General features: G+C 51.8%; 1 protein-coding gene across 4 annotated transcripts; it reads right to left on the bottom strand.

Moving 5' to 3' along the window:
• Window positions 1–1,732: 1,732 nt before the first annotated feature.
• EML2 (EMAP like 2) lies at window positions 1,733–25,077 on the bottom strand. Of its 4 annotated transcripts, none has more exons than XM_043997630.1 (22): window positions 24,828–25,077; window positions 21,265–21,480; window positions 18,445–18,568; window positions 17,875–17,982; window positions 15,652–15,680; window positions 15,412–15,541; window positions 14,098–14,247; window positions 13,623–13,692; window positions 13,137–13,247; window positions 12,818–12,913; window positions 12,032–12,166; window positions 10,933–11,032; window positions 9,189–9,343; window positions 7,825–7,950; window positions 6,523–6,654; window positions 5,726–5,793; window positions 5,209–5,297; window positions 4,831–4,928; window positions 3,177–3,264; window positions 2,707–2,802; window positions 2,201–2,331; window positions 1,733–2,077 (listed from the first exon to the last, which is right to left on the bottom strand). In XM_043997630.1, exons 1-22 carry the CDS (start codon window positions 24,946–24,948, stop codon window positions 1,952–1,954), a joined length of 2,499 nt encoding a protein of 832 aa, XP_043853565.1. In that variant the 5' UTR covers window positions 24,949–25,077; the 3' UTR covers window positions 1,733–1,951. The 4 variants fall into 4 exon arrangements, with proteins under 4 accessions (XP_043853565.1, XP_043853567.1, XP_043853566.1 ...); XM_043997632.1 differs by lacking the exon at window positions 24,828–25,077 and adding an exon at window positions 22,417–22,466; XM_043997631.1 differs by lacking the exon at window positions 17,875–17,982 and having other exon boundaries at window positions 24,828–25,073.
• Between the last annotated feature and the right edge of the window lie 459 nt (window positions 25,078–25,536).

Genomic DNA, 25,536 nt, shown 5'->3' with positions numbered 1-25,536 from the left:
TCTGGCTTCCTTTTCATCGTCTATAGAATGGGAGTAATTAACCCCTGCCCTCTCTCCCACAATGCTAGGATGGTTATTACTTGTGAAGAAAATGTTTTGTAAAACTTGAAATAGGGAGAAATTGGAATCACTCTATGACCCTCAATAGTCACACAGGGTTTGGAAGCAAAGCAAAGGGCTTCCTGAGAAGGTGGAGTAGCACTGAGCCAGCCTCAGAAGGACTGGGAGGGCTGGAAACAAAGAAGACAGGGAAGAAGTGAGGAGCAAGTAGACCAGGCTCTAGTCACGAGCTAAAAGACCTGAGCTACCCCCTGCATATCAACCCCAGAGCCGCTGGGAATTCAGGATAGCACAGTGATCTGAGGGTCCTGGAGGTTCCCACTTGTCCTGTCATTCCAGACCCTAGAAGGAAAAAGACTCCTGGATCCTGAAGGAAACTGCTGATCTCCACCCCTCCGCCTTAGTTTCCACCATGGTCCTTTCTTTTTTTTTCTTTTTTTGTGGGGCAGTGAGGGTTAAGTGACTTGCCCAGGGTCACACAGCTCATAAGTGTCAAGTGTCTGAGGCTGGATTTGAACTCAAGTCCTCCTAAATTCAGGGCCAGTGCTCTATCCACTGCAGCACCACCTAGCTGTAGTAAGCACTTAATAAATGTTGACAGAATTTATTGAATTTGAATTGAATTCTATAAAACAAGAGGAATTATTTCTGGCTCTGTCTTCTTATGCTCTATCCCTAGAGATCCCCTTATTCCAATCCCCTCATTTTACAGATGAGGAAACTAAGGCTCTTGGCCAAGGTCACACAGCCAGTCACATGCAAGGGTCAGGATGGGACCCAGGTTGACTGATTCCCAGCCCTTTCTTTTTCTTTTTTCTTTTTTTTTTAGTGAGGCAATTGGGGTTAAGTAACTTGCCCAGGGTCACACAGCTAGTAAGTGTCAAGTGTCTGAGGCCATATTTGAACTCAGGTACTCCTGACTCCAGGGCCAGTACTCTATCCACTGCGACACCTAGCTGCCCCTCCTTCCTTTTTTTTTTTTTTTGCGGGGCAATTGGGGTTAAGTGACTTGCCCAGGGTCACACAGCTAGTTAGTGTTAAGTGTCTGAGGCCAGATTTGAACTCAGGTACTCCTGAATCCAGACCCAGTGCTCTATTCACTGCGCCATCTAGCTGCCCCCCTCCTTTCTTTTTCTAAACAAAATTCAGGAAACTGAATTCCCAGTCTGACCCCATAATGACCTGTTACAAAGGCACCCAAGTTCTAAACTGCTGAGATAAAGGCCCAAAACTTTAAATAGGTATATCAGGACCAGACAGAGGGACACCTGGGATGAGAGGGGAGAGTGGGAAACAGCTGCCCAAGATGAAAATTAGCACCCTCCTACAAGCAGAAGAAACAAGGCTTCAGGGAGGCCATGGCCAGAGGGAGGCAGAGAAAGACACCTTGCCAGAGATCTACAGTGTCACACCCCACATGCTCACCATCCCACTCTGTACCCAATGATGTTCACAGCCCTGCCTCCCAGGTCACACACATGCAGAGGCAGATGTGCTCTTACCAGCCCTTAGTGTCACGACACACAGCATCCCAAAGAAACCCAGGCACACTTACTCTCTCAGTGCACATGTTTTTATTTCTGGATGATACAAAAGGATGAACTAAAAAAAAAACTAAACTAATGTGCCCTTCCTCCCTGAAGCTATGAGACCTATCCCCTCCCCCCACCCCTTCCCCCAACCTGGAGAAATATAGAGACCTTTGTCTGCTTGGCTGGTCGTCCCCCCTTCACCCACTTAGAACTCTCTTTCATATATATATATATATATAGAATATATTATATATATAAATCTCTCTCTACATATAGATTCTGGTTTATATATTATATCTCTCTCCTACAGAGTCAAGGAATGTCCCAGCCCTATTCAGGGGTTCTCTTTGCCCATGGCCTCAGACCACCCGCCACTGCAAGACACTGGTGTCCTTCCCACCAGCTGAAAGAGCAGCCGAATCATCCCACAGGAAGGCCACGTTAGTCACGTGGCTGCTGTGGCCACCATATTTGTGGCTGGGAGCCTGAGCGGGGAGAAGAAGGGAAGGTTAGAAGAGGGGTAAATTCTCTCTGTCCCAGCTTCAGTCTGCCCCTCTGCCCCCCACTGTTCTTCCCCTTCCTCCCTCCATCCAGTCTCCATTGCTCACTCTGGGATAGGAGCAGGGATAGGCAAACAGGTGCACTTTGCCGAAATCATCCGCCGAAGCCAGCAGCGTCCTATCGTGGGAACGTGCCACTGCGTTGATGTCAGTGCCGTCAGCTCCCTCAGACCAGATCCCTTTGGGGAGGGGACAAGCAGAGGGTCATAGGGATGAGAGCCGGCAGGGACTTTGCAGGTTATCTAGCCCAAAGAAGCCTGGGAACAAAGTGCTCAGACCCAAAGAGAGTAAACAGTGGAGTAGGGATCTGAACCCAGGTGTCCTAACTCCCGATCCAAGTCCAGGTTCTGTTAGAGCTCAGGGAGGTCTCTATCCTTCCTCACTCTACCCCTTTCCCCAATAGACTCCAGGCCAGTTAGGCGCAGGGGCTAGCAGAAGAGAAGGTTTTCACCCATTACTCAGTCACTCAGAGGGTGGCTGCTAAGTGGGGGAGGGGAGGTCCCCCGTATACATTCTGACTCCCCTTTCCCTCTACACCCTCCCCAGCTTCTCACCAAACACGCCAAATCCCAGGACGCAGGTGGCTGTTGCCCATTCCACGTTCCGCACAGTATCTGCGCTAGTGATTTGCTTACAAGTGGCTGGATCCCCTGAAGACCAGAAGGAAAGATTTACCCACAGTTCCCCCCCAAAAAAAAACTGGGCTCAAGGGTTAGAGTGCCCCTAGCAATTCTACTTCCTCCACTGGAATGAGGAACCCAAGGGTTGAGCCCCAGGCTGATGAGACAAGTCAAGACCGAGTATGGCCACTGGAAATGACAAGACAAGGGAACTAGAGGGCTCCCTACCACCCCCAACTAAGAAGAAGGAAGATAGACTGTGGCTTGCAAATTAGCATGCTAATGAGATGGGGGGGGAAGAGGGACCAACAAACTGGAATACCATCATGGTTGGCTGGAGACTCCAGTCCTCTTGCTGGACCCACCCCAACACTTCCCCGAGCACCCCAGGCTCTTTCACTCACAGTACAGGATCTCATAGTCCCCTGAGTTGGTGACAAAGCAGGAGCTGTCCTCTGCCCAGTCCAGATGTGTTATAAAACTGGAGTGACCCTGAAAGAGATGAATCAGGGAGGATGGGTGGGAGGGGGAAGATGATGATAACAAGAATTATAAGAGCCAACAGTTATAAAGGGTTTTAGGGTTTTCAGAACACTTGACATCTATATTAGTCATTTTGTATGAGAAAACTTAAATAAAAGGAAAACATGAAGGAACATAAAAACAGCATGCTTTAGTCTGTGTTCCATCAATATCAGTTTTTTCTTTGGAGGTGGGTAGGATGTTTCAATTGTCTTGGATCATTGAGCACTTTATATCTCAATCCATCAATAATCATTAAGTATCATCAGTAATCATTAAGTATATTCTAATGAGGAGCCAACATGCCTTGATACAAAATTGTGGTTGTTTGTCCTTGTTCTCGAAGAGGACCATGACTTGCACTGAATTGGATTTAAGTGAGGGAGGGCTGTGCAGTCACCAACTTCACTCTCTCCTCCAGAGCCATCTGGGTCCAGTGGCAAGATATATATCAGGAAGCCTGGAGATGGCCCCAGATGTTTGAGGCAATTGGGGTTAAAGGACTTGCCCAGGGTCACACAGCTAGTAAGTATCAAGTGTCTGAGGCTACATTTGAATTCAGGTCCTCCTGATTCCAGGGCCAGTGCTCTATCCACTGTGCTGTCTAGCTATGTAATCATGGGCAAGTCACCTAACCCTGTCTGCCTCAGTTGCTCATCTGTAAAATGAGCTGGAGAAGGAAATGGTAAACCACTCCAGTTATCTCTGCCAAGAAAACCCCAAATGGGGTCATGAAGAATCAGACAGGACTGAAAAATGACTGAACAACAAAAACAACAAAGAATGAGCTTCTCAGCCCTGGTAGAGGGATTTTTCTCACTGGAAGTATTCTATGAATCATGGTTCCAAAAAGAAAAAATGAGAGAAACAGGCTCAGAGGGGTTCAGTGACATACATGGGGTAATATGTGTCTGAGGCAGGATTTGAATTAAGTTCTTGCATGTCCTGTCCTTCAGTCACCATGCCAGGCTCTGTTAAGGCTAAAATTCTAGCTAGTCTGTCTAAAGTATCTAATGAGTGGTTGCCAATAAATTATAAGCTTTAGCAAGAGTTAGACTTTTAAGCATTTATTAAGGAGAATAAGAATTTGGTAAAGAGAGAGAGAAAGGCCTACATTCATCTATCTATTAAAGGGAGAGTGCATTCCTAGCTCCGCTCCCTTCCAGAGTCCACAGGAAAGAGCACAAGTCAGAGCGCCAGCTTCCCCCTTCTTCCTCCTACAAGCAAAAAGACGCATGGTCTTGCCCTCAGAGACCTTCACCTCATGGCGGAGCTTTTCTACAGTAAGTCTCCAGCAGGTGGTGTCATTCCAATCATTACAGCTCCCTCCTGGGTTAAATATTGGCAATGGGGATAAGGAAAATAGCTAATAATAATCCTGGAGGGGAAAAAAGTCAAGATGGGGACCACTACCCTCATAATAGCTGACAACTAGTGAATGTTGTTTAAACCTTACAAAGCCATCCTTGGAAGTGTGGGGGATGAGGTAGGACAGGTCACAGAGATCAGGTCTAGGCTAGGGGCCTGTGCACTCACCGAGCATTTCCCTAGTCGGCTGACTTTCCGGCCTCCCTCGCTCACACTGTACACATAGACTAGGTTGTCATGGGAGCCCACCGCCAGGAACTCGCCATCTGTTGGGGACATGAAATGAGCCCTTAAGACCATGCCCTCCCCAACCTGCCCCCCCCCCAGCTTCTCTCCCTAGGCTCTCTTTTTCTTCTTTTTTTTTTTTGCAGGCAATGAGGGTTAAGTGACTTGCCCAGGGTCACACAGCTAATACGTGTCAAGTATCTGAGGTTGGATTTGAACTCAGGTCCTCCTGAATCCAGGGCCCGTGCTTTATCCACTGTGCCACCTAGTTGTCCCCCACCCCCCCAGGCTCTCTTCTGCCCAAAACTGGCCACTCCCTACCTGGAGAAAAGCTGACCACGGAGATCTGCTCATTACCATCTGTATGAATGGCCACAAGGTCATGGGTCTCAGTGTCCAAGAGGAGCCACCTGGAGGGGAGGTGTCAAAGGCAGACTGAGCTGAACCAAGAAGCCCCCACCTCCTCAGGAGGGAGGAAAGGCCAGCAGAGGGGCTGAGGATTGTGAGCCTCAGTTTCCTCAGCTGTAGAGGAGATTCATAACTGCTTCACAGAATGGTTACAAGGAAAAGGCTTTGGAAACCACGAAGCACCAGAGAAAGGGAAGGTCTTATTTTAATGAAGCTCAAGCCCAGAGAGGTTATCAGTTTGGTTAATGTAACACAGCTATTGAGTGTGGGGTAATGAGTCCATCTCAGGTGCTACATTAAGGGTCAGTGGGCTACTTGGGAGCAGGGACGGACATCTCCTTGTAAAAGAGAAGGATCTTACCCAATGGAACACACAGGTGAGTTCCCTCCCTCCACCTTCCCCTAGGGGTGGTGATCCTCAGGGCCCTACCTGCCAGTGATGGTACCCACAGCCAGGACGGAACCATTGGGGTGGAAGCCGGCCGATCGGCCAGGATCCTGGAGGCCAGGAGAAAAAAGGCAGCCATGGGAGACTGGCACCTCAGAATTCTCTGCCATTCACATGCCTGGGCGGCAGGCTCTTCTTTGTCCAGCCCGGCTTGGAACCTCTTCCTGCCATGCTCTGAGATCTTCCTTGCCTCCCCATAACCCTCAAGGCCCCTGTCCATATCTTTCAGTCTAGTATCTGAAGCCTTCTTGGTGAGTCCCCAGGATTGATTCCTCTCCAGTTTCATGCCCTTCCAAAAGCCACCTCATCTCTCCACACTGGGATCAAGCTCATCCCTCAGGGGCCAGATGGAGTTTCCCTTCTCCTTGACCAGAAAGCCCTCCCTGATCTTCCTGTCAACCAATATTGAATAAGCCTCCCTGCTCTGTGGGCTCAGGGCCAAGTGTAAAGAATTATACTAGCTTGAGGTGATGCGGAGGGTGGGGGCAGGAATAAATCAAGAAGGGCTTCCCTGGAGATGAGGGACCTGAACTGGGCCCTGGAGAGTGGGAAGCAGCTCAGAAGGGAGAGAAAGCTCTCCAAGTTCAAGAAATCTGAGAGGGCTTCCTGGAGGAGGCAGATCCAAAGACGGATGGGGAGGAACTCATTGTGGGGCTCAGGGCTTGACTGGAGTCAGGAATGGGGGTAGGTCCCTGCTCTGGGGAGAGTAAATCACACTAAGAGTGAGCAATGGGGATGTTCAGGTTGGGGATGGGGTTCAATGACTTCCTCTGACCCACCTCTATGATCTTGCTCCATATGGGCTGATGGGAATCTGTACTCCACAAGTGTACTTGCTTGTCCTGACCACATGTGATGAATTGGCCCCGACTGGGGTGGACAGCCAGACCCCACAGCTCCTCAGTATGGCCCTAGACAGGGTGTGGGTGATGGGGATAGGGGACAATCACAGGACAGAGAATAGAGATGGAAGGGCCCTTCTTGTTGATAATTGGTCCAATGCTCTTGTCTTACCAATGAAAGAGCTGCTAGCCCCCAGCTCTGACCTTCCCTGTTCTAAGGCCCTCCCAGTTCTATATCCCCTGTTCTAAGGGCCTTCCCAGTTTTGACATCCCCTGTTCTAAGGTCCATCCCAACCCTGACATCCCCTGTTCTAAGGGCCCTCCCAGCTCTGACCATCCCTGTTTTTTTTGGGTTTTTTGCGGGGCAATTGGGGTTAAGTGACTTGCCCAGGGTCACACAGCTAGTAAGTGTCAAATGTCTGAGGCCGGATTTGAACTCAGGTCCTCCTGAATCCAGGGCCAGTGCTATATCCACTGTGCCACCTAGCGCCCCTAACCATCCCTGTTCTAAGGTCATTCTGTGTTCTAAGTTCCCTCCCAGCTCTAACCCTCTGTGTTCTAAGCTCCGATATTATATGCCCAAAGTTCCCTCCCAGCTCTGACTTCTGGCATCTGATGCCCCTCTGGAATCCCTCTTAAATTTTTGACCTAGAGACAAGGTCCCCAGAGACAGTAAAGATGGCTAGGGAGAGACTTGATTCCTGTGAGTCAATACCGCCATCTTGTGGCCACTTTCAGTAGTGGAGCATGCAAATATTGGCTCTCTGGCAGGAGACCCAGAAAAGGAGAGTGACTTTCCCTAGATCACGGGTAGTAATCCTTTAAGGCAGTATTTGACCCCGGGCCCTCAGAGTCCAGCAGCAGGGCTCACTCAAATCAAGGTAAACAAGGCAGTTCCTCTCTGCATTGCTCTGAGGCAAGGGTCTATATCCCCTTTGGCAGCCAGGGAAGTTGGGGCCCAGAGTTCTAAGTGACCAGCCACAGTGCCCTGGCTGGTGAGTATCAGAGCTTCTCTTTTCTTTTTTCTTTTTTTAGTGAGGCAATTGGGGGTAAGTGACTTGCCCAGGGTCACACAGCTAGTAAATATTAAGTGGCTGATGCCGGATTTGAACTCAGGTCCTCCTGACTACAGGGCCAGCGCTAAATCCACTGCACCACCTAGCTGCCCCAAGTATCAGAGCTTCTCAAAGGCCAAAGGGGCTGGGACCCAGGTGGAGGGGCAGGAGGGAGGGAGCTCACCTGGACCAAGGAAGAGAAGCCCGTGTGGACGGAGCCCCGAAGGATGGAGTTGCGGGTCGTGCCCACAAACAGCTCATCTTCCCGACCTTCTGCCACTGTGCGCACTGGCCCAAAGGCCTCAGGGACCTGGAGAGGCGGCAGGGGAGGGGAGTGGACTGACCAGCAGGGACACAAAGGCACACACAAAGGGGGAGGATAGGGGCAGCGTTAGGGCTGGGACTCCCAGACTTCCCCCTCCTTGGCCTTAGCCAGGGCACCTGGATCTCCTAAGCCTTCTCTACAGGCCTGGGAGCCAGGAGAGGGCAAGGGAAGGAGTCCAATCAGGTGGATCAGGACTAGACACGCCTTTGAGGGCATCTAAGTCAATCCTCTCATTGTACATCTGAGGAAACCAGGGTCCAGAGAAAGCAAATGACTTGCCCAAGGTCACAAAGGTAGCAAGTGAGGGCCCAGATTTGAAGCCAGTGACTGATTACAAATACAGAAAGAACAGGAATTGGAACCCAAAGAAATAACTGATTGTTATTATCTACTCTCATTTTCCTAGTGCTTCCATAAGTTTCCTGTGTCACCACAGTCCTATACTGTGCAAACTTCATGATACCCATTTTACGTATGAGCCAATTAAGGCTCAGAGAAGCCCAGTATATGTGGGGAGTTGTGAAGGAGAACTGGGCGATGCATCGGAGCAAGGAGAAGGACTGGGTAAGGTCTGGATGTAGACAGCTGTTGCTCAGTAACAGCTGTAGTCAAGAGATCGGGGAATTGGAGGGGGAAGGCTAGTCAGGGTGTAAGGAGGTGCTGGGTACCAGGAGTGGGCAGAGCTAGGAGGGTGTGACTTTAAGGCTCAAAGGGGGTGGGGCCAGAGTTAGGAAAAGCAAGGAGTTGCTCTCCCAGCCCGCCCCCTTTTTAAAAATGCAAGCAATTTGATATTAAGGTCAAGAACCTAACAGTCTTTGATGCAAAGAGAAGTGGCCCAGAAGGGAGGTCAAAAGAGGCCAAGCAAGACGAGGGATCTGCAAGATCCAGCTAACATTTCTGTTCAGCGCTGGAAGGTTTATAAAGCGCTTTCCTTATGACCTCCCTGGGCTGCGATCCACACAAGTGAGTCCCTTCTTTCTCTTCGGGGCAATGAAGGGTGGTAGAAATCATCTTACAGGGCTGGAAACTGAGGCCCAGAGAGGTTTACCCAAGGTCAGCTAGGGAGCAAGAGGCAGAGCTAGGATTCGATGCCAGCTCCCACTATGAGAGTGCCTCTCAAGGCTCAGGGCTGAAAGATACAGAGCCCAAGATTCAGAATGGTAGGACTTGGGGCTGGAGCAGAGCTCGGGGCCAAACCTAGCTCCCAGCCTCCTGCCCCTTACCTCCATCTCCTGCAGTTGACTGTAGTCCCGGCCCCAGAGCACCACTCGCCGGTCCCGACCGCCCCCAGACACCAGCGTCCCGTCCCGCAGGACGCACAGGCCGAAGACACCACCCTCGTGGGCGCCAGGCACCGCCTGGCTGATTCGAGTCCCCCCTGCAAGATTGGCAAAAGGTACAGTGTGCACTGGTTCTGCTCTCCCCAACAACCTCCCACCATTCTCCATCCTTCTCACCTTCGTTGGGGTCTCCACCTCCTCATCCCTCTTCCCCTCCAGGGGACCTCCCCTGATCACCCCTCACCTGACATCTTTTTTTTTGCAGGCAATGGGGGTTAAGTGACTTGCCCAGGGTCACACAGCTAGTAAGTGTTAAGTGTCTGAGGCCGGATTTGAACTCAGGTCCTCCTGAATCCGTGCTTTAACCACTGCGCCATCTAGCTGCCCCCTGACATTTTCTTTTAACATTTTTTATTTAAAGCTTTGCATTCCAAATTCTATACCTCCCCTCACCCCTCCCTAAGCACTCAGATATAAGTTATACATATACAATTACGTAAAACATTTCCATATTAATAATTTTGTATAAGAAGGCTTGAATAAAAGGAAAAAATGGAAGAAAGTGAAAATAGCATGCTTCCATCAGTGTCCAATCCATAGCAGTTCTTTCTCTGGAGATGGATAGTATGCTTCATCATTACTCCTTTAGGAATGTCTTGGATCCTTGTATTGCTGAGAATAGCTAAGTCATTCAGTTCTTCATCAAACAATATTGCTGTCACTGTGCACAATGTTCTCCTGCTTCTGTTCACTTCACTATACATCAGTTCATGTAAGTCTTTCCAGGTTTTTCTGAAATCATCCTGCTTGTCATTTCTTCTAGCACAGTAATATTCCATCACCATCATATATCACAGCTTCTTTAGCCATTCCCCCAATTAATGGGCATTCCTTTGATTTCCAGTTCTTAGCTACCACAGAAAAAGCTGCTAGAAATATTTTTGTACAAATAGGTCCTTTTCTAATTTTTTTGGATGTCATTGAGATTTAAACCTAGCAGTGGTATTGCTGGATCAAAGGGTATGCACAGTTTTATAGCCCTTTGGGCATTCACCAGCAGCTTCTTACAAAATCATAGCTGAAATACAATGATCAAAGACAATTCCAAAAGACTCATGATGGGAAATGTTTTCTATATCCAGAGAAAGAACTGTGGAGTCTGAATGCAGATTGAAGCATCCTATTTTCACTTTTTTGTGTTTTTTCCTCACGGTTTTTCCCTTTTGTTCTGATTCTTCTTTCACAACATAACTAACGTGGAAATATGGTTAACATGATTGTACACGTATAACCTATATCAGATTGCTTGCCATCTTACAGAGGGAGGAGGGGAGGGAGGGAGAAAAATTTGGAACTCAAAAATCTTATAAAAATGAATGTTGAAAACTATCTTTACATACAATTGAGAAAAAAATACTATTAAGTGTGTGTGGGGGGAAATCACAGCTGAGAGTAACTTCTGAAACCAGAGTCCCCATCCTCCCCTCCATTGTACAGACAGGGAAACTGAGGTCAAGAAAAGGGAAAAGACTCACCCCAGGACACATAGTAAGTCAATGGGACTAGAATTCGAGTGTTCTGCATGCACCCCTTCTGCCTCAGTTTCCTTTTCTGTCTTTTCCCTGAAGCTAGATGGGGAGGCTTCCTTGTTGAGGGAGAGAAGAGGGGGGTGGGGGGTGTCTCTGACCTTTTCCCCAGATATAGATGTTCCCACTGGAATCTCCAGTGACGACGTCACCACCCTCTGTGAAGGCCACACTCAGCACGTATTTGGGCTTCTCGTGTTTCTGGGGGCAAGGAGTGGGGTACAGGGAGTCATGGGAAACAGGAAGAAACTTCATGGGAACAGGCCCTCTGCCTTGCCACCTGTCTGTAAGTTGGGTTTGCCTCTTATCTCTATTTCTTGTCTCCCTCTTTCTTCTTCTTTTTTTTTTTTGCAGGGCAATGAGGGTTAAGTGACTTGCCCAGGGTCACACAGCTAGTAAGTATCAAGTATCTGAGGCTGAATTTGAACTCAGGTCCTTCTGAATCCAAGGCCATTGCTCTATCCACTGCGCCACCTATCTGCCCCCCCTTTCTTCTTTGATTTGTTTTTTGGGGGGAGGGTTGCAGGGCAATGAGGGTTAAGTGACTTGCCCAGGGTCACACAGCTAGTAAGTGTCAAGTGTTTGAGGCTGGATTTGAACTCAGGTCCTCCTGACTCCAGGGCCATTGCTTTATCCACTGTGCCACCTAGCTGCCCCCCCTTTCTTCTTAAGTCATATCCCTGTTGCCATCTCTAAATGTTTCCCATCCCTCCTGCCTCAATGGCTCTCTGGGTCTCTGCCTTGGAGTTTCTTCCAATTATCTGCTGTTGTTTACTGATGAGGATTGTGGAGACACAGGAAAACCCCCGAACCCTTCCCCAAATCTCCCCCCTTTCCCTATCTGTCTGTCTCTTTAGCACTTAGGTCTCTGCTTCCTGCTTCCCATCTTCTCCTCTCTGTCTTTGCTTCTGGGTTTGTTTTTTCCCCCCTCTGCCTCTGAATCCATCTGTGTGTCTATATCTCTCTCTGTGTATCACACACCCCCTTCCACTTTTTGTTTCCCTTCTATTCCCATTTAAAGATCTGCCTGCTGTCTCTGTTGGTCTTTTTTTCCTGGGGCTCCCGGTTTGTGTGTCTGTGTGTGTCGTCCTCTCTCCTTGTGGCTCTATCTTGGTCTCTGCATTTCTCTTCCTTCCTACCCCCACCACCCACACCCCTCAAAATCCCAGAGTGGGAAGGGAGCTCAGAGGCCATCCTCACCTCAAAGATCCCTTGCCTCTTGCTCAGGCTTCCCCCTTCAAGGCTCCAGAAATAGATGTGGGACTTCCCACAAGTGATGATGAGGTTGGGCTCAGTGGGATGGAAAGTGGCCACAAGGACGGCCTCATTGGAACACTGTGGGGAAGAAAGGGGACAAGACAGACCCACATGTAGGTCAGAAAGGTGGAGCCACAAGTACCCTTAGGGAACACTAAGTGGACACCTGCTCATTTAACAGATGGGAAAACTTAGACCTAGAGGGGTTAAATGTCTTTCCCAAGATCACAGGTCAAGCCATGACCTGGAGGAAGAAGTCCTAGACTGGAAGTTGGAAGACTTCCGTTGAGCTGCCAGTCCTGTGAATTGGGCCAAGTGGCTTCCCCTCTCTAGGCCTGTTTCCGGGCCTGAAAAAATGAATGGGTTGGAACAGACGGTCTCTCACGATTCTTCCATCTCTTAACAATTGGAGCTGGGGTTTCTATTTTCTGCTCCACTAGAGGGAGCTCCTGGGTGAGCCTTGTGGGGAGGGAGGACAATCCTAGGGCAAAGAAATCTAAATTCTAATTTCATTGATTTGCTGTGTGAGCAAGAGCCAGCCCCTTCTGTTCTTGGGAGCTTAGAAGGGATGTTGGACTCCAAGGTCCCGCCTAACTGACCGTCTGTGCTCCTCTGGGCTTGAGAATGCTCAGGACAGGGCTACACGTTCCAACCCCTCAGGGAATGAGGGGAAAGAATCTCTGGTGTCAGGGAAGTTAGACAAAAGGAAGAAGGGAGGGGTCTCCTCACCTTGATTTCAGTCACTTTTTGCTCCTTGGCCCAGTCCCACACAGACAGCACATGGTCATTGGAGTCATCCACAGCACACAGTAGGTTCCCTCCATTCTGGATGGAAGAGGAACCAGTTAGCAGCCACCCCTCCCAAATCAGCATTCCCAACATAGCTGGACTCAGGGGCCTTCGACAGAGGCCAGGCATAGAACTCACAGGCAGAAGACTGGGACAGGCAGTAAGGGAAACAGAAAGGAAAGCCACTGTGGGAGGAAAGGGGATCCCACAGTAGGTCTGACAAAGGACAAAGGGCTCATTGGGAGGAGATGGAACTTACAGACTTGGAGAAGCCCACACAACAGACGGCTCGGTCAAAAGCACCCAGACCTAACACGTGCAGAGTAGAGAGGGAGACCGAGTCCCAGACCCTCACGTGGGGAGGCAGTGGCTACATGGAAAGACAAGTGGAGAGGAGAGTCTGAGTCCTGTCCATTCACCTTTTCTTCCTCCCCACACTCAGGATACCGCCTCCCCAGACTCCAGCCTCTCTTTCTTTCTTTTTTTTTTCTTTTTTTTTTAAGTGAGGCAATTGGGGTTAAGTGACTTGCCCAGAGTCACACAGCTAGTAAGTGTTAAGTGTCTGATGCCGGATTTGAACTCTGGTACTCCCGACTCCAGGGCCGGTGCTCTATCCACTGTGCCACCTAGCTGCCCCCATCCTCTCTTTCAAAGCGTTCCCAGGGGCTGTGTCCTCTAGCTTCCAACAGTCCCACCCCCTCCCTTGTCTGGACCCTACATTGCAGGCATCCCAGGCTCTTTGTACCTTGCCCTCTTTGGTGGTCCCGGCCACCTGTCCCGTGGCGATAGTGACCATGTCAGGGTGGACTGCCAGGCTGGGAAAGGGAGGGAAGGGGGACCCAGGTCACAGAGCTTCCTAGATCTGTGGACCTTTCAATTCCTCCCTCCTTCCTTCCACCTGCCAAGGGTTGGAACTGAACCTCTCTTGGAGAGCCCCAACCTTCTCCCCCATTTTATAGTCGAAGGGATATTGAGGCTCAGAAAGGGGAAAAGACTTTTCATTTGTCCAAGGTTGCCCAAGGAGCGAGAGGACGAGCCAAGATTCTTTAGGTCTCCCAGGCTGCATTCCGCGCCCCCTCCCCCTCCCAGGGGCGGGTCTTCCACCCCGGTGACGTCACCCCGCCCGGGGCTGCAGAGCGAGATGGAGAGGGGAGAGAGTGGATGCGTGGCTAGGGGCGGGGTCTCTTGGGACCAGAAAGATTCCGAGGGTCCGTTCCCACCACTTGATGTCGTCGGTGTGGCCCAGATAGTGGCGCTGCCTTTGTTCCTCCAGGCTGTAAAGGACGCCCACGGAAGCTACGAAATAGACGATCTCCCCCGTGGGCAGCAGGTAGAGGTTGGCCCGGCAGTCCCGACCTCGGTACCCGTAGCTGGGCCCACTGAGTCAAGGCCTCTTTCCTCTGTGGTCTCCGTGAGCAAACTCATATCCAAGAAGACCCCCATAGGACTGCTCTCACTCTGTGCGCCTGCTCTCCTGCCACCAGAATGCAAAGCCCCCTTGGGTTATCCAAGGCTTCTGCATGAGAAGTCCTCTGGGACTGTGCAAACCCTCACGCCTCTGCATGTCTAAGTCTTCCCCAGTCCCTTTTAGGAAATCCAGCTCAAAACCACCTCTGGAAATTCTGGCTTTTCTGAGCCTATACAGAGTTTTTCTTTTCTTTTCTTTTTCTTAGCAAGGCAATTGGGGTTAAGTGACTTGCCCAGGGTCACACAGCTAGTAAGTGTCAAGTATCTGAGATCGGATTTGAACTCATGTCCTGCTGACTCCAGGGCCGGTGCTCTATCCACTGCGCCACCTAGCTGCCCCTATACAGAGTTTTTTGCCCACTCCCTTCCCATCTCCACAACCTCCCTACCCTTCAAGGCTCAGGTTCATTCCACCTTCTCTCCAGAGCCCTCCCAGACATTCCACAGGACTCTCTTCTGATATTCATTACCCTTCCCCGTGCTTCAGGACTCGGGTCAATGCCACATAATGTTAGAGGTATAAGATCCTTGGAGCCCATGGGGTCCAACCTCCTTCTTTGACTGAGGGACAAACTGAGTTTCAGCAAGCACTGAGCTTCAAACTTAGATCCCTTGACTCTCAGTCCTTTCCTCTTGGAAGACTTTGATGTCATGGAGTCGTTGTCAAGCTCAGAGCCAGAAAACCCAGGTTTGAATCTTTGTTCTGATTCATATTAGCTTTATCACATTGAGCAAGACACCTAAGGAGAGGCAGAAGCATTGAGGTGTGGTGGGAATGGGGCTAGCCTTAGACAGTGGATCTGGGGCTAGCCTTGGAGTCAGGGGAGAAGTGAGTTAGAATTCTGCCCCTGCCACTTAATGTCTGTGCAAGTATGGGTAAGTCACTTAAGCTCCATTAACTAACTCATCTACAAAGCAGCAATAACACTCCCTTAGTACGTCTGTCACAGGATTGTGATGCTGGATGAAATCGTGTATTTTAAGGAGAGGCGGGAATTGGGAAATCAATCTACCCTCACTTAGCTGTCCTCTGTAAGCCCTCTCATTGGAGTTTATGGAAAGGATACACCCAGTCCAATTTGAATCGTCTGGCAGGTAGCTCTGGGCGTGCATCCAGGCTGTAAGTGGGCGCCAGGGAGTCGGGGATCAGCATGGGCACTGGACGGCCTCGAAGAAACATTTTCACGGCTCCCTCCTCTGCAGGAGCAACCAGTTCTAGTCAAGGGGCGCCTGCGTCTCTTTCTTCCCAACTTGAAATCCTCCCTTCCCCCAGTCTCGACCTCCCCTCTCCCCAAATTCCCACTCACCCAGGCTGAAGATAACTTCTTTGGTCTTGCTGTTGGGGAGGGAAAAGGAGCTGTTAGAAATGAGATTGGGGGTGGGGGTGGGGAAGGAAGATTAGCTTCTCTTCCACAGCATTCCTATGGTCTGTAGTCTTGGAGTCATAGACCCTTAGAATATTAGCTGCATCAGAGCCTTAGACGTCCTTAATCTTGTATTCAAAGAGTTTCTTGAAGGCGTGGAAGACAGAATGGCCGGGCTAAAAAAAGACCTTAAAAGTCACCTGAGATCCTTCTACCTGCTAGGGGCAGGTGACGAGAATGTGACCAAGGTATGTCAGCTGGCTCGTACGGCCTTTTGATACGGTTCAGGGCAAACTATCATTTTCCATAGCGGGAAATTGAGGCGGAGAGGGAGGGAGGAGCTTGCCCAAGGGAAGTGAACTAGTTGGGAGGCACGGTCAAATACTAGGGCGCCTTACTCTCCCGAGTTTCGTTCGGAGAGTTTGTTTTGAAAGGGGGCGTGGTGCACAAGAGCGGAATATTCTCGGGAATGGGGGTGGCAGGGATTTCCAGTGGCCCCTGTCTCTCTCCTCCCCACTGATCGCAACAACTCGGGACCCTTAGCCTCGAGTTCCAGAGAGGTTAGGGGGAGGGGCGCGTTCCCCTTCCACAGTCTGAGTGTGCACGGAAGAGTTAATCAGGCCGGGGAAGAGGATCCGGAGGAAGGGAGAGCCTGAGGAAGCCCTTCCGAAGCAAGGGGCAGTGGGTGACCCCAGTGACTAGAGAGGGGAAAGGTCTCACCCAGGTCCGAAGCTGCTCATGGCGGCGGCTGTGGCGGTGGCCGCAGGGGTAACTGTGGCGGCGGCGGGACCAGCTCTCCGAGAGGGAGGCGGGGGGCAGGGCGGGGCCGGGAACCCGAGCTGCAGCTTCCTGCCCCTGGAGGTCTGGGCTCCACCCCGCCGTGGTCCCAACCCTCCTTCCGCAGCCTCAAACACCCCGCCCCTCTGTAGGCTTGCACTTGCTGAGAGGACTCTTAGGAGTCTGAAAATCGACTGACTTGTGGGTCTGGGAACTTTTATCTGAGCACCTGGGTTCAAATTCATGGCCAATTAACTGTGTGACCTTGGACTAGTTACCTCCCTTCTCTGGACCTCAGGTTTCTGAGCTCTAACATGAAGATAGCACCGTGGATAGAGTGCTGGGCCTGGAGTCAGGAAGTCTCACCTTCCTAAATTCAAATCTGGCCTCAGACACTTACTAGCTGTGTGACCCTGGGCAAGTCGCTGAACCCTGTTTGCCTCAGTTGCTTCGTCTGTAAAACGAGCAGGAGAAGGAAATGGCAAACCATTGCAGTGTCTCTGGCAAGAATGCCCCAAATGGGATCACAAAGAGCGAGACAAGAACCACAACGAGAGGGTTAGCCCGGAAAACGAAGGTCCCCTTCCTTAAATTAATCTACCACCTGACTAAGTGCCTACTATGTGCGAGACGTGCGAGACGCCAGGGATACAAAGATAAACAGTGCCCCTGTCCTCGACCAGTCCTATTGGAGGAAATCACATATTCACGTCTAAGTAAATACAAAGTGTATACTTAATAAAACAGCTACAGGGCAAAGACCGCGTCCTCCTAGGACACAGCCCCTTCCCTGTCCTCGAGGACTTTTACATTCTAGGGGGATAGGACATAGAGGGATATGGAGCCGGCATTCGGACCCGAGATTTCATTAGTGTGGGGGTACTCCCGGCATGAAAACTCCCTCCACTGGTGCAGGTAGGCCACTAGTCATTCATTTATTCTCAGAGCCTCAAAGTCGGGAAATGTTAATGACTTGCCCAAAGTCACGTACGTAAGTGACAGCCAGCTGAACCCAGATTTTCCTTCCTAACTCTGTCCACTACTACCCCAGGACAAGACATGTACACAGATATATGACATAGTATTATATACAGTAATATATATATAATACAGAATAGTGTGTGATGGGAGAAAAAGAGACCTGGAAGAAAATGTGAGGAGCTGGGGGGGAGGGTGTCATGAAAGGAGAAGACAATGAAAGGCCAGGCTGAGTCAGGGAGAGGCAGACATGCCAGGGGTTCACTGAAATTCTAGGGTTCTGAGATACTTCTGAGCGCTGTTCTAGGAGTGCCTTTCTCTCACCGCCCCCCCCTCCCCAAACCCTGCTTCTCACTCTCTGCTCCACCTCCTCGGCATTGGTCCCGCCCCCCACCCAGGCCCCGCCTCTACCCGTCCTTCTTGGCGCTGCAGTTGCTGCTGGAGGATGTGGTGCGGCTGCGCTCATCGCGGCGGACCGAGGAGAGGCGTTCCGGGGACGGACAGCGCCGCCCGCTGTGGCTGGGCACGGAGGAAGCGGGGCTGGGCATGGGGGCCTCCTCCCCTTCTCCATTCCTCCTCCCTTGCTTCTCCTCACCTCCTGCCTTTTTCTTCCTCTCTTTCCCCTGGCTCCTCCCCTCCTCGCTTTCTCCTCTGCCCCTCACCTTCCTCTCTTGCCTCCTCCCCCCTTCCTTCCTCCCTTTGCTCCTGCCCCTCCTTCCTTTCCACCTACCCTCCTCGTCCCCTTCCCACTGCAGGTTCCCCGGTCTAGAGCCAGAAGAAACTATACATGCCATCTGGTCCAACCCCCTAATTTTAGAACTGAGGAACTCAATCGAGGCCTGGAAAAGTTAAGTGACTTGACCAAGGTCATACAGATAATACGTGCCAGGGCTGGGGTCCCTGCCATTTCCCTTATTTTTTCTCCTCCCTCTCCACACTCTCGGAACCCTAGAGTCAGGGTCTCCCAGCCTCAGTTCTTACCTTCTTCCCGAGGTCGCTTCCTTCTTGGGAGAGGAGGGGGAGGTGGCATAGCCTCCAGGGCGCCGAGGGGTCGTCACACCATTCACCGAGGATCGGGAAGGGAATCCCTTCAGGAGCTGGCACACTGGGAAGAGGGGGGGAAATGGTCATTGGGCCAAAGGACATGCTATTTTAACTTAGTCCAACCCTCTCATTTTACAGACGGGGAGCCCGAGGCCCTAGAAATTATGTGTGTGTATTTAATTTTGGGGGGGTGGGGCAATGAAGGTTAAGTGACTTGCCCCGGGTCACACAGCTAGTAAGTGTCAAGTGTCTGAGGCCGAATTTGAACTCAGGTCCTCCTGAATCTAGAGCCGGTGCTTTATTCACTTTGCCACCTAGCTGCCCCCTGGCCCTAGAAATTAAATGGCTTGACTAGGCTAATATTAGGTGATACACTAGAGATCTGAATCCAAGTCTTCCCATTCCAAATCCCACTCCTCCCTTTCTGTTATGCCTGGATGTCTCCCCAGGTGGCAGCTAGGTGGCTCATGGGCCCTGGTGTCTACAGGTCTTGAGTTCAAACTGGGCCTCAGACACTTGACATTTCCTAGCTGTGTGAAACTGGGCAAATCACTAAACCCTGATTGCCTCGAAGACAAATAAATAGATATCTAGATAGATAGATAAATAGTCTCCCCAGGTAAGCCTACTTCCAACTGCAGTAGCACTCCCTCTCACCACCACCAGCCCAGTCCTATTCTATCCTGCTTTTGATTTTGTGTTAGATCTTCAGAGGTTAAGGTTAGATAACTTCAAGATTGCCTGATTCTAAGAGACAAACTCTACATGAGGAGAATTTTTAGTTCAGGAAATCTGGACTCACGCACAACAAGCCAAGTCACACTGAAGCAATCTCTTCACTTTTCTGAACCTCAGTTTCCCCTTCTGTAAAATTCAACAACAATACTTGTACTCCCTATCTTACATAGGTTTTCTTTAGGAAAGTGCTTGGAATTGTAATTATGAATAAGATTCGATGACTGAAAAATGCATCTGAGGTATTCAAAGAAACGGGGGAAGATTTGTATGAACTGATGCAAATTTCACAAGCAGAACCAGGAAACAATGTGCATGGTGACTACAACAATGTAAACAGAAACAACCATTTTAAAACCTGAATTCTGTTTAATTGTCAATTTCCATGCCTTTTAACTACCTGTGCCCCATGCCTTAAACATTCTTCCTTTTCACATTGACCTCTTGGACTTCATGGTTTCATTCTGGGTATAAACACCACCTTTATTTTATTTTATTTTTAGTGAGGCAATTGGGGTTAAGTGACTTGCCCAGGGTCACACAGCTAATAAGTGTTAAGTGTCTGAGGCCAGATTTGAACTCAGGTACTCCCGACTCCAGGGCCAGTGCTCTATCCAACACCACCTTTATACTGAAGACCTTTCCTGGTGTGTTTTTCTTCTCTCCCAAAACTGCCAGTGGAGGGGTGCCTGCCCTGCTAAGGTTACTGTATATCTGCTTTGTATGTATATTAGATATAATTACACATGAACATGTCTCCTTCACAGAATGTAAGCTTCTGGAGGGCAGGGTCTGTTTCTCATCTGTCTTTGTTCTCTTAGCTTCTAGAACAGTGTCTAGCACAGAGTAAGCACATTGAAATTTATTCTAGGGGACAACTAGGTGGTGCAGTGGATAAAGCACTAGCCCTGGATTCTGGAGCACCTTACTCGGACACTTGAAACTTACTAGCTGTGTGACCCTGGGCAAGTCACTTAACTCTCATTGTCCCACCCCCAAAAAAATTGATTCTGAAGTCCAAGCTTGGTCCCAGAGAAGAACTGAGAACGTGTACCTCCCTTCCTTCCTTGCAGGTATGGACTTGGCATCAGGAAAACCTGAACTAAAATCCCATCTTGGACATTTCCTAGCTGTGTCACGACCCCTGGCCAAATGTCTTAACCTCTGATCCATCACCTACAAAATGGCATCTACCTCACAGAGTTGTTGTAAGGACCAGATAAGAATCGGGTATGTCCAGGGTTTTGTCAACCCTCAACTTAGGCAGATTCCTTTATAAATGTGAACTGTTTTGATATTATATCGCATATATCAGGGCCTCAGAGTCAGGAACACCTGGGTTCAAGTTCTGCCTTGACAAATAGAGGCTGTCTGACCCTGTCCAAGTTACTTAACCTCTCTCGGTTCTCCCGGCCTTAATACAGTGCATGACACCCAGGTACTTCATAAATGCTTATTGATTGACTTCCTGCCACCTTAGACCATACATTGCATAGCTGATGGATGCAGTTCTGCGTTTTTGACTGGGGGGGAGGGGGGAGGGGTTCCTCAGTGGGACCAATGAAATAATAGATCAGGGTAGTTGGGGCGGGGGATGAATATGCTCTCAGACTGGGTTCCTGCGTTGACTTTGCTGAATTGTTTCTTTTAAAATCCTGGCGACAAGGACAAGCTGGATTGAGGGGGTGGGGAGCATTCCAAAATGAAGGCGAGCTGGGGCTTAGCGCAGCGCCTAACACGTAGTAGGCGCTCACTAAACGCTTGCTGACTTGATCTGGCACGTCAAGACCAAAGGGATCGCTCAGAATGCCTGTCAACGACTCGATGACTAAGATCCCGAAAAGGATCTCTCGGGTTTCTCTCTGGTTCTCCAAGTCTCAGGCGGTCCGTGTCTAAGGTTCTAGAGTTCTAAGGGGTTTCTAAGTTCCCAGAGCTGTGGTATTCGGACATCCTAACACCGGAGGACTCGAGAGATCGACTTCGATGTTCTACGACCTCCGCCTCCGCCCCAGGCCCCGGTACCTGTGGCTGCGGCGCCCAGACGCAGCGGGGCCCGCCCTTTGGGGGTGCCGCGCGCGCGGATCGCGGTCCCCTGCTCCTCGCACACGCGGAGCCGGCGCAGGGCGTCCGCCAGCGCCGCCTTCAGCACCGCCAGCTCGTCCTCCTGCAACTGCAGCCGCTGCTCCAGCGCCGACACGCGGTCGTCCACCTCCATGCCGCTCCCGGACAGGTTATCATCTGACGGATGAAAGGGAAGATGAAGAAGGGGGCCCAACTCCCGTTCCCATCCTAGGCCGAATGGGCGAGCGATCGCCCGACCGGGCCCCCTTCGCCTCCTACACGGGGGAAACACATGCTCTGGGAGTTTCGTGGGACCCTGGTCTTAGAGCTGGAAAAGACCTCAGAAGTCACCTGGGCCAACTCCATCCCTTGACAGAAAAGGAAACTGAGGTCCAGGACAGTTAAGTGCCTTGTTCCAGGTCATACAGACAGTAAATTGCAGAGGCTGGATTTGAACCCAGGTCCTCCAACTTCAAAGTCTGCAGTCTGTTGAGGTGGGACCATGAAGGAAATGAGGTCGGAGAAGCGAGTGGAGGAGACTGGGAATTCCCTCCCATTCCTCCTTATCTAATCTATTGGCCCCTCTCCCTACAGCCTCTGTCATTCATTTCGAGGACTCTGGGGCAAGTCGGGTCCCTTTCTTGGCCTCAGTTTCCCCTTCTGGGTAATGAGAAGCTTGTTGGAAGTAGGTTGTGTCTAAGGGACCTTCCAACACTGATATTCTAAGAGCCTTTCTACCCCTCCCTCCAATACACACACATGCTCTACCCCAGAGCTAGTTGCCAGTACTGGGTTAAGGTAGCGCAGGGGCGCCGCCTGGCGGCAAACAGAGGGAGTGCCGGCAGAACGGCGCCAATTGGGAATCCTTAAAGCGAGGTGCGGGTCATTCCCTTGACAACCCACTCCCCAGCTCTCGAAGCCACTTTCCCCTCCCCCGGCGATATCTTGTTCACCCTGTCCCATCCTGAACCCCACCCATCTCATCAGCCATCTCTCCCAGGCCTTTTCGGGGTGGGAGAGGCTGAGGACCCTCTCCCCTTTCCCCCGTCTCCCAGGTACCCAGGAGTTCCCTGCTCCCAGTCCTCTGAGTTGGTGGGGGTACAAGGGGGGCACCTGCCATCCTGAGGTCCGCTAGCTCCTCCCGCTAGGTCTGGACTCCGCAGTGCCTTCGGCCCCTCCCCCTCCCGCTGCCCGCTGCCCAATCCTCTGCCCGAACCTTCCTGCCACCCCGCCTCCACTCCCCTCCCTTGGCCCGAAGCCAGCAGCCTGCAGCGGCCAGAGGAGATGGGAGCAGGAGGGCTCCCTTTAGGAAAGGGAGAGGAGGGTCCCTTAGGTGGGAGGTGGAGAGGAAGAAGGGGGCGGACCCATAGAGGGTCCGTCATCCTATTATTTCTGAGTTTCCCAGGTTCCATCTTCCCAAGATTCTGGGGAAGGCCAGGGAGGGGGGTGGGGTCTGCATCGTCCGCACCTCGCCCCAGCAGGCGAAGGGAGCCAGGCATCATACCGGCCCTTCAGCTACGCTCCTTCTAGCCCATCGTCAGCCACCACTCCGCACCGCCCCCTCCAGCCGTTCCAAGCCCTCACCCTCTCAACCTCTGAGGAGCAGTACTTGGCATGCGTGGGTTCTCACTCTGAGGAATCCCCGAGTGCTTGGGAGTGGAGGAAAGATGTTCTATGTGGAGAACCCTCAGAACTAGAGATCTTCCCACCACCCCCCTTCCCTCTCTTATTCTCCAAGAGGGCCCCACCCCACAAACAGTTGCATCTGGAGGCATGGAGAGAGGATGGGGTATGCCCGTCGTCCCGGCGCCCGGTAAGCGTCGGGGGAGCATCCTCTTCTCCAGCCTGGGCTCTCTCCACAGGAATCTGGCTGTTCCCCCCCACCCCCAGATTTCTCCCCAGCATTTCTCGCTCACCTAGCCCCAGACACCTGAAGCTAAAGTCCTTTCTCCACCTCCCCTGCTGGGCTTCTTCTCCATCGCCTTTATGTGTCTGCCTCCCCGCCCCCCTCCCCCATCCCGGTTACCCTCAGCCTTCTTAATTTCTCTCAGGCCTCCTCTCTCTCTACCCTCTCCTCTCTATCTCCCTTGGTGTTCTCAACCCACCAAGCCTCCTTCACTTCCCTGTGATGGTTTGTCCCTTTATTGCCTCAGTTTCCCCTAGACCTGTTTAGTCCCAAATCTCCCATCGCAGGAGTGCTCCCACTTTCCTGCCCTCTCCCCCATCCTCCTGCCCTCCCCAGGTTTTTCAAGCCCCTGCTCCAGCATCAAGCCCTGGTCCTCAGCATCCTTTTCTACTCTATGTAACTGATTCCTCATTTGTGCCTCAGCCTGCTACCCCAAACCCGCCTGTCCCTCAAGTCTCTGGTTCTCCCCTCAGTCCCCATCCCCCAGGCCTTTGTCTCCCTCAGTCTGCAGCCCCCCTTGAGCCCGGTTCACCCTCACCATCCCATCCTTCAGTTTGCTCTCCTCCACCCATTCCATCATCCCTCCTGTCCCCAGTTTTCCATTCCCCTTCAATCATCTCTCAGGTTCCTAAGCCACCCCACCCCAGTTCTTCCTCTCACCTGCCCTTTCCCCTATGTCCCTCAGGCTCCCTTTGGACCCCTCTGTCGTCCCCCACCCCACCCCGCCTCGCCACTCCCCCACAGTCCAGTCCCTTTCCTTTAGTTCTCTGCCCCCATTTCCCTTGCTTCCTGAGTGACCCCCAGCCCTCCTCTACCACCATGTTTCCCCTAGCAGGTGGAGGAGGGGAAGGCAGGGGGTGGAGATGAGAGCCTCATCTCCCCCCGTTCCTCACGCCCCTGACCTCTGCCCCATTCCACTAACATTTCTCAATTCTACCCTGCTCTTCTTATCACCCATTACCCTGATAGCCTTCGTTTCCCCAGTCCCCAAAGCCATAACCTCCTCTAGTCCATCCTCTGCCCTACTCTTCCCTGGTCTCCCCTTCCTCCGTTGCCTCAGTTTCCCCTGTCCCTTGCTCTCGTCCTTCCAGTGTCCCCTATTTTTGCCTCCTCCTGTTCCTTGCAGCCCCTTGCTTCCTCTCCCTCTGAACTCTTTCACGTCTCAGTCCTTTCTCCTCCAATCCTCAGGGCTTGGACTCCCTCCTGTCTTCCCCAGATCTCTCTCTTCTTGGCCTCACCATTACCACCTTTGTGTCCTTGCGGGTGGGGAAGGGTGGGAGGGGAGAGGGGATGCAGCAACTACGGCCCTCCCCTCCCCCATATTCCTCAGCCCCTCAACCTCCAGTAACTCCCTTTGTTGCCTCAGTTTATCCCCTGGTTCCCCACCACCACTGTGCCTGCCAGCCCGCGGCGAGGAGTGGTAGGGAAGGAAGAGAGGATGAGGCGGAGCTTTGCTCTGTCTTTCATCTCTATCAGCTCCCTCGTGAACACACACACCCTCTTTATTTCCTCAGTTTCCCCCCAGGTTCACTTCCCCGCCCTCCAGTCCTGTGCGCGGGAGGGTGGCAATGAGGGAGCAAAGAAAGGATGGAGCTCGGACCCCGAGCCAGGAACTGACCGTGGCAGAAGCGAAGCAGAGAGGAGGTGTCGTACAGGCCGGGGGGGCAGGCCGGGCCCGGCTCCCGCTCTCGCTCAGACATCGCTGCGATCCCAGCCCGGGCCCGGCCTCCCGCCGCCATGGCAACCAGATTACACCCCCCCCCCCTTTCCCGGTGTCCTTCTCCACCCCCTCCTCCTGAAACTCCGGGCGACGGACGGCGGAGACCGGATCGGCGTCCCACACTACCTCAGACCCCGGGCTCTCCCCACCTCAGCCTCCTGATTGGCTGCCCTCCGGCCAATGGGGCTACAGCAGAGCCAGGGATGCTAAGAGCCCGGGGCTGCCCGGATCCCCAACACCTCCTCCCCTCCCCCACCTCGGGGAACCCCGCCCCCGCAGCCCTCACGGCATTTCAAGCTCCACTCCAACCCCGACATCTTAGCCCCGCCCCAGGACACACCCCATGTTCTAGGCTCCTGCCCCTCCCCCTCAGCTGCCTTCCATTCTATTCGGCTCTTCTAGCTCCACCCCCTCCCAGACCCCTCAGCCCCGATTCAAAACTGGTCTCCTGGCCCATGCCCCTTGGTCCACTCTCAAACGCTTTATTTTCATCTCCCTCCCTCTCCTGCTCCCTTGCCTCGATCTAGGTCTTCCCCAACATTCCACGAGGAAACTGAGGCTTAGAAAAGCTAAGCGACTTTTGCCAAAGCTCGTCATTGTCAAAGGC

Source organism: Dromiciops gliroides, chromosome 3, assembly GCF_019393635.1.
Source record: "Dromiciops gliroides isolate mDroGli1 chromosome 3, mDroGli1.pri, whole genome shotgun sequence".
In the NCBI taxonomy this organism is placed as follows: Eukaryota; Metazoa; Chordata; class Mammalia; order Microbiotheria; family Microbiotheriidae; genus Dromiciops; species Dromiciops gliroides.
Note: the sequence above shows the minus strand (reverse complement) of the source record. Positions and strands in the feature narration are given on the sequence as shown.